The following is a 7,997-nucleotide window of genomic DNA, read 5'->3' on the forward strand; positions in this document are numbered from 1 at the left end:
CACCTGGCCCATTCCTGATGCCTTTTTCCTCCTGAACTAACACTCCTCCATCCCTCCAATAGACATGACTGGCCCACCTCCCTCTCTATAGACACAGCTGCTTGCTGCCATCTCTCTGGGCAGGAGCTGAAGCAGCTGATGATGATGATTTTCTTGCTCAGCACGGTGACTGCAATCACCCCCCAGGCTCCACGCGCATCCCTGCTCAGCCAGGCCTGCCTGGCCCCACCTCTGGCACCTAATGACCATCCATTACCCGCTGACACACAAAGCCTTCTCAGCCCTGCTTCTCTCCACTTCACCCTACCTCTAATTCCAACCTTGGCCAATGCACCCATCTGCCTCCGACCTATTGCCTCAACCCAGCACAGGCCAAGCGTTTTCCTCCTTCAGCTGTCCCCTAAAGAAAATCGACCCCTTGGAATAAGGGATTAAAGCTAATGTGGCCCCTAGGATCTCAATGGCACAAAGTGCCACCTCTTTGAAGACCAAACAGGGAAAAACAGAAAGATGAAATATTGATGTAAGGGGTTAAAGCAGTTTATTCACAAGCAGTCGCACAAGAAAGCGGTGTAGGGATATTTCACAACCCAAAGGAGGAGAGGGGAGCATCTTTCTCCAGCAGTGTGACCAGTCTCATGGCACAGGGTCTCCAAGCCAGGAGTGGCCTTGTGCAGCCAGATCCCAGCACCACGGCTGCAGGCAGGCACCTGCCAAGCTATCGGTCCCCGCCTGTGCTACCATAAACACCCACGGGTCATACACAAAGGCACAGCCTGGGTTAGAACAGATATACGTGGTCTAAGCACGAGATCTACCAGCCAAGCAGCTTGGACAAGAGCTGTCCCTTGAGCGTGTTGCAAATACACCAAGGAAGCACCGCAGCCCAGCTGGGAGACGGGCGAGCTGGCTATGCCGGGCCGGGTCAGATGCTTGCAAAAGCCCGAGCAGCCGTCGCACTCGCCTTAGCCCAGCCTGCCTCCTAAAAAACACATCGCTCACCGGCAGCGCCGCAGCCGACAGTCAGCTGTATGCTGCACCGGGGACGGGCAGGCAAAGAAACCGAGGCAAACGCTCCGCTGAAGATCAATTCAAGCTCCAAAACGCTGACCATAGACCAGGGCAAGTCTGAAACCAGAAAATGCTTTATTGGAAAGGTACAAAAAAACCAGTCACTGCAGCTAAATTTACAGCAATAAATTACGTTGTGGCTGTCAAGAGAAAGTAATGGACACATACACAGGGCTATTCGCCTTACAAACAGGAATCCACATTGCTTGGTATATCAATAATTTATTTTATAATAAAAAAGCAGCACAAAAATAAATATTGAAATGAAATTACTGAGTAACCACAGAGGATAGAATGAGCTGGTGATAAAAAAAAAAACCCAACTTAAAACAGAAGACTTCTATCATTAAAAAAATGAAAGCAAGTATCCACCATCTACGGAAACACCCCAGCAGACTGAAATACAGACGAAGGAAAACAAATCCACATTACAAAAGTTTTTCAGTTTTGTTTGTTTTTTTTTTTAAATAAAAACAATCATGACAATGAAGTTTAAATGATTTGAGAGAGAAAAAAAAATGCCACCTTCTCCTCCTCCCCGGGTCTGAGCCGTCCAGTGGCCCGACCGCTCCGCACTGCCGTGGCATCGCGCCTGGCCCTGCCACAGCTTGCCTCCTCACCAGCTCACCCGCCAGAGCCTCGTCCCCTCCCCAGCCGTCCCCGGAGCTGTGGTGTCACCCAGGTCTCTAAGCTTGCGCTTTGCGGTCTCCTCCGGCAGAGTTGGGCAAGAGCAGAGACGCTGACCTGCTTCAAAGGGATCTGGAGCTGCCCTGGAGGGAAAGGTTCCCCACTCCCAGCAGAGAGCACAGCAAACACGTCTACAAGAACAGAGATGTCCCTCCCAGTCCCCGCCCAAGGCTTTTGTCTCCTCCTGCCTCCCACCCAGCCCATGGTTCACACTGCGGATGGGGAGCAACCAAAGAAAGGCCAGGCCCAGGGGAGAGGACCCCAGCACTCAAATCCAGAGCCCCTGCTCCTCAGTGGGGTGGGGAGGACAAATGAAAGGGGGCAGAGAAGGGAGCCCCGGCATCCAAACTACTGCAGCAAAGAGACAAGCGAGAGGTACGGCTGCAGGGGGAGCGCTGTCGGAGCCGCCTGGGCAACTCCGCAGGCAGCAGCCAGCTCCCCACACGGCGCTCGCCCTGGGTGTCAGGCTTGCAAGTGCAGGACGGAGAGAAAAAACAAAACAAAACAAACAAAAAAAAAACAACAGAAACAAACCAAACCCCAGAGGAATGCAATGCGACAACCCCAAGCTGGAGGGCCCTCCAGGGTGGAGGGTGGAGGAGCTGGGTCTCCAACGCGGTCAACAGCTTTCGGGTCATTCCTCCCTCCACGTTACCTTGCAATTCTGATCCCTCTGTGGAAGTTTAGCCAGGACATTTCATTCCCCTCCAGGTCACCACCCAGGGAGCCCTGGACTGGCAATTTCTTTTAATAAAGATTTACAGTATCAAACTTGGAAAAAAAATTATTTTTTTTTTTTACGAAAAATCTGTACGATAAAATGTATATAATTATATATTTATATATATATTTCTCTCTCTTTAAATATTTCCACGTGGTCCTTATGGATATCCAATATGGATTACCTACCATGGCTATGGTATCAACAGCTTTAACAACACCCAGGCCTCTTGTTCTTTATCGAGTGACCAGAGATTTAAGTGCCTACCAGCACTAAACTAGCAATCACTTGGACAAGCCTTTGGCACCCTTCCAAGAACTGGAAAAAAAGGAATACTTGGCCGCAAGGGAAGTGCCACGTAAAGATATGTTTCTCAACTCTTTCCAACAGCAAGAAGACCCCACGGAACAAAGTTTGACCTCCATCCCCCTCAGTGCAACTGGTCTGATTTCCCCAGCGAGGGGGTCAAGGGCAGCCAGAGGGCGTTCCTATCTAGCCAGGAATGTTAATGGAGCTCTGGAGCTGTTTTAAAGACTGGAAGCATTTGGGCATTTTCAAGTCAACTGGCCTTTTTCATTAAAGTTTTCATTTAAAGCCCCAACAGTGCCAGGAGTCTCCATTTTGCCTGTTTTCGGAGGCACCTGTAAGGTCTGGGCAAGTTTCCAATGTCTGTGAGCTGGAGAACATGAGAGGACCAGGAAATGACAGTAACATCTTTCTCTTCCTCAGCTTCTGCTGTGGGAGTCAATAACTGGTACTGATACACAGGACATCGATCTGCCTGTTCGGAGATAGGGAGGGAGTGGAGGAGAAATGAGGTAACGCTAAGTGTCATCCAAACTCTACGTGTTGGAAAATCACTTGAAGGAAACTCCCTGCTCCCCTCCATAACACGTGGATCTGGCAGGGGTAACGAGCCTTCAGGAAGCGTTTCACTTACACCCTTTCTGGCTCAGTAAGGTCACGGATGTCAATGTTGAGGACTGAATGAGAACCAACTCTGAGGTTTCTCTTTTCATTAACCTATTTCACAAAGGACCCTCCTGGGAAATCCAGAGACTCCGATGACAAGGTGAAAAAAAAAAGAAAAAGCAAGCTAACAACTTCTTCCAAAGACAAGTAGGGCTTCGCTAAATTTCTACAAACTTACTGCCATTCAAGGCAAGACAAAGCCTCAGACAACAAATTAACTGGGTGTCAGATGCCAGTTCACTGTCCCCTTTGCAACAACGGTGGCACTTGATTATTCTCTGTCAGTCCAAAACACTCATAAATTCTCCATGATCCTTGTTTTCTATTCTGGAGCCCAAATCCCCTAAGCTCTTCTCCTCATCTTAAACTTCAGCAATCTCATTCTCTTCTCACCTGCATGACAACAGGCATCGTCCATTCCACAAGTCTCTGACCTGCCCTGCAAAACTCACAGTCCCTTTTCTTTCCTACTTCAAAAAGAAAAAAAAAACAACACAACAACAAAACACACAAACACCAACATAGCTATTTTTTTTTTTTTTTTTTTTTTTACAGTGACCTGGAAACATTTGTCTTTTCAGCGCTGCTGCGCAACAGCAGAATCTCTCCTTTCAGCTTCCCGCCTCCTGCCCGCTGCCAAGCCAGAAATCCCTCTCCCAAACCATCACTCAGAGCCATACGAACGACTTCTCAATCCCAATTCTTCCATCCCCTACACACACCCCGACTCACCATCCTGCCCTCCATGCACCTCTCGGGATAATTCACCTATTCCCAAGAGAAAGCGTCAAGTTTCAGGGTCACATTCACACAGGTTGACTGAACACCGAGGGTTCTACTCTGTACTCTTTGGATCCCAACTTCAGCGCCTGACATGCTATGGAGAGGAAAAGACTCTTCCAGCTCCCATCCGCCCTCCCCATAGCCCTTCTCTGGTCATCAACGACTGGTGAGCCCAGCTCTCCAGCTGGGATGTTCACTGCTAACCTACCAATGCTTTTGTCAAGGAGGAGGCTCTATAACTTCTCTCCTCCCGTCTGAACACTATCGCCCTCTTGTTAACACTTCAGTGCTTTAAAAACATCTTTCCAAAATACTCTGCACAAACCCCTTCTCATAGTGCTGATCCCAGCAGAACTGTCCCACCTTCTCGCAGCCAGTTCTGCCTCCACCTGGTAATACTTGCAGCATTTTTCCTCCTCATCTCCCCTTCTCCTCCCCATCACACAGCTCTTCACAGCATTTACTGTGCCTCCTTCCCTTCAGCTTCAGGGAATCCAGAAAAAAAAAAAAAAAAAAAAAAAAAAAAAGCCGCTACTTCAAGACTGCAGATCATTTGGAAGAAATAAACTGCATAAATATACCCAATTCACAGGCACACCTTAGGGAAGGAGCTATCGGGAAACTTGGGCTTGGAATACAGGAGGCTGCAATGTAGTTTTTATAGGCCACACAGGTAATGGGGCATATTAAAATATGTAAAATATATATTTTTCCATATTTTAACAGCATGGATTTAAAACAAAAGGTTATTCCTAATGGGTGTGGTCAGACCCAAGCATTAGTCTCCATCATCCTCCCGCTCCCACCCACTCATAGCAGGACGAAATCTAATCCAAAAAGCCTATATCCCTGCCCTCATGATATTAGATGGAAGTGGGGAAGGGAGGGGAGACCCTTCTTACAGGGAGTAGGATGCCACTAAAGGAAACTCTTTTTCCCATACATTCATCTCACATGATGATTTCTACGGTCCATCTGTTTCCTGGCTCTTGAGCATCATTCACGAAGGCTCCGGAGGCTCCTCAAGTATCTTCTCCCAGCTGGAAAACTGCCCACGGCTGAGAGGGGTTTGGGGAGGCAGGGGGAAGGAGGAAGCAGATCTTGCAATTTGTACTGCATACAGAGCTCAAATCCTGGACACGAGAGGTTGATGGAGCCACCAAGTCCAGATAGAAGCAGCCAGTTAAGTTCCCTTTGTAGGTTTGGGGGTTTTTTTTCTTTTCTTATTTTTTTTTTTCACTCTATTTTTTGCACTTTTGGAAGAGAATTGTTAAAATGCCAATTCTTGACATGACCAAGGACTCCGGAACAATGCATAAGAGCCTTTTCCCCTCCCCTCTGAAAGGCTGCTAGTTCCCCCCACCGAGGGCACTAGGACGCTGCTGAAAACGGCACAGAACTGGATGAGATTTCGGCTGATTTCACAATGGTGATGACACTGGTGGTGGCAACTTTGGTCGGGGTAATAGGCCCTCGCGCCACAGTACGAGCAAAGGTCTGGAGTGCTTCGTACTTGGAGCGCAAGGCGTCCAGCTCTAGCTTCATGCTGCTGTTTTCTCTGGCCAGCTTCTCCACCTCTTGCTGCAGCTCAACCCGCTGCCTCTCTAGCTCCTCTTTCTGAGTCACACGCTTGATGCGGCAGCTGGCAGCGTAGCCCCGGTTCTTCAGCGTGCGCCTCCGCTGCTTCAGACGGATGACCTCCTCTTTGGTGAGACCCCTCAGGTGCTGGTTCAGCTCCCGTACGGACATTGACACGAGTTCATCATCACTCAGCACTGGGGCATTCTCTCCTGACTCCTCCTTTACCTGCAAATACCAACAGCACAGGGATAGCAGCAGCCCTTTATGTGAACGGCTGTTCTGGACAGTGAAGAGAGACAGGCCACCCCTCAGCAGCGTGACACCCCTACCTGGAAAACACCCACGAAGCACTGCAGTGAGCGCACGTGCCACTAAAACATCTGGATAAAACATAGCGGAGACCTGAGCACTGCTGTTGCCTGGGTTTGGGTAACCGTCTTAAGTCGGAGAAAGCAGTGAGCCTTATGCACCCAGCATGAACTGAACAGTAACGTTTTTAAGGAAATAAATGTGGAGCAGATTGAAGCCCTTTGCGTTCCTTTGTCAGGACCCGGAATTCATACCAAATGCTAAAGATGACACCTTTTCCCAGCATTATGCTGGGACACCGGGGAAGCATCCCAAAAGCAGAATAGCCACTTGTATACAGGGCTTAATTCAGCATTTTGTGGCTTTTCATTGAAGGCTGCTCATCCAAGCAGCAAACAAAACCAACCCTGCTCGGCTTCAAGGACCACAGCCTGATTTGGTTTTCCTGGTACAGAGGTCAGACTCTGAAGTTACATGAGAAAGATACGAAGGCCTTGTGCCTTTTTCTCAAGCAGGTTTGCTGCCACAATTATTTTCAGAATCATAGCATCATTTAGGTTGGAAAAGACCTTTAAGATCACCGAGTCCAGAACCTTTAAGACATCATCCTTTTGTCTCTTCAGAGACTGCAGGACATCTGGAACGAAGAGCTGAGACACCAGAAAGAAACTGTGACAATGCATGCACAACCTGTGCGCAGACCGCCACTGAGCCAGTATGTCCGAGGCATTTACTGTCTCATGGATCTGAGAGAGACCAGCTGAACACGTCCTTTCCCCAGTGCCTCCCAGCTGTGAGAATAGATGTACTTCATTAGCAGGCCTAGGAGCACTGGTTTCAGGATGCTGCCAACACCTGCCATAGTCACAAGTCTCTTGGATAGCAACTGGGATACTCTAGCCTCCACGCCATCCCAGAGACTTCAGACTTCTTTCTGGGTATCGTTGGTCATCTTCTACCCTAACCTTTCCTATAGATAGTGGGAAATTGCATCAGCACCCGTTTGCAAGAGTCTCTCAGAAAGAAAAAGAACAGTCACATACGACTGACGTTGCACGGAACATGGTTCTGCAATAGTCCCCCCTGCCACCCCGCATCGCCCACTCAGCCTTCTTCCCTACCTTTAATGCCTTGTTCGGTTTGGGATTAGTCGTCATAACCTGAGCACAGTCTTCCGGACAAAACCGCTCAGAAATTGCAACTGGAAAAACAAAACCCAAGATTTTCAGGTTACAGTAATCTCAGAGATGAAGACAGGAAGAAGATACCCAATGCACAGTCCAAACCCCCAACTCAACCACCATTGAAAGAAATAACCACACAGTTGTTTAAAACACCGTGATGGACTCGGGAGATCAGTTTACCCCATTCAGATACAAGAAAGAGAAATTTGCGTTAAGTGCATTGCTTTTTAACACTAAAGATCTCGTATGTTGCCATTAACTATGCTAAGATTAAGCAACGAAGACGGGGCAGGGAGGGGGGAAAGGATACCAGCTCCCGCCTGTAAACAACAGTTACGCTAAGCGCCGTACCCCGCCTCGCAACAGGCCACCCCTTCTCGCAGGGAGCGCCGAGTGTGGCCTCCCAGGCCCAGTCACTCGCTCACCTCCCTCCGGAGGAATCCCAGACACTCAGAATGGCCTATTAGGGACTGAATTAAGAGTTACCGCCACTCATAAAAGGCACTGGAAAGCCACAAGACAACAACTCCCTTCATTCTTATTTTGATTATTATTAACCCGGCTCGAAATTGAATCAGCAACCCAGAAGGAAGCTGCCTGGTTTGTAACCTGCTTTCGGTGCCGTCCCCACCCAAAGGAGACGCTACCAGAAAACCCAAACAACAGAAACAAAAGGCCCCCCCCGCCCC

The 7,997-nt window shown here is 48.8% G+C and overlaps 1 protein-coding gene across 2 annotated transcripts in view; it reads right to left on the reverse strand.

Annotated features, from left to right (window-relative positions):
• Positions 1–3,979: 3,979 nt before the first annotated feature.
• Positions 3,980–7,997, reverse strand: part of MAFK (MAF bZIP transcription factor K) — a 7,368-nt gene continuing 3,350 nt past the window's right edge. For both annotated transcript variants that reach the window (XM_009641814.2, XM_035897222.1), the window contains exons 2-4: positions 7,246–7,325; positions 5,178–6,040; positions 3,980–4,717 (exon numbers count right to left, since the gene is read on the reverse strand). In XM_009641814.2, coding sequence (XP_009640109.1) covers positions 5,606–6,040; positions 7,246–7,281 — 471 coding nt within the window. In that variant the 5' untranslated portion in view covers positions 7,282–7,325 and the 3' untranslated portion in view covers positions 3,980–4,717; positions 5,178–5,605. The remainder of the gene's footprint in view (positions 4,718–5,177; positions 6,041–7,245; positions 7,326–7,997) is intronic.

This window comes from Egretta garzetta, unplaced genomic scaffold, assembly GCF_000687185.1.
Source record: "Egretta garzetta isolate BGI_Z169 unplaced genomic scaffold, ASM68718v1 scaffold57, whole genome shotgun sequence".
Classification (NCBI taxonomy): domain Eukaryota; kingdom Metazoa; phylum Chordata; class Aves; order Pelecaniformes; family Ardeidae; genus Egretta; species Egretta garzetta.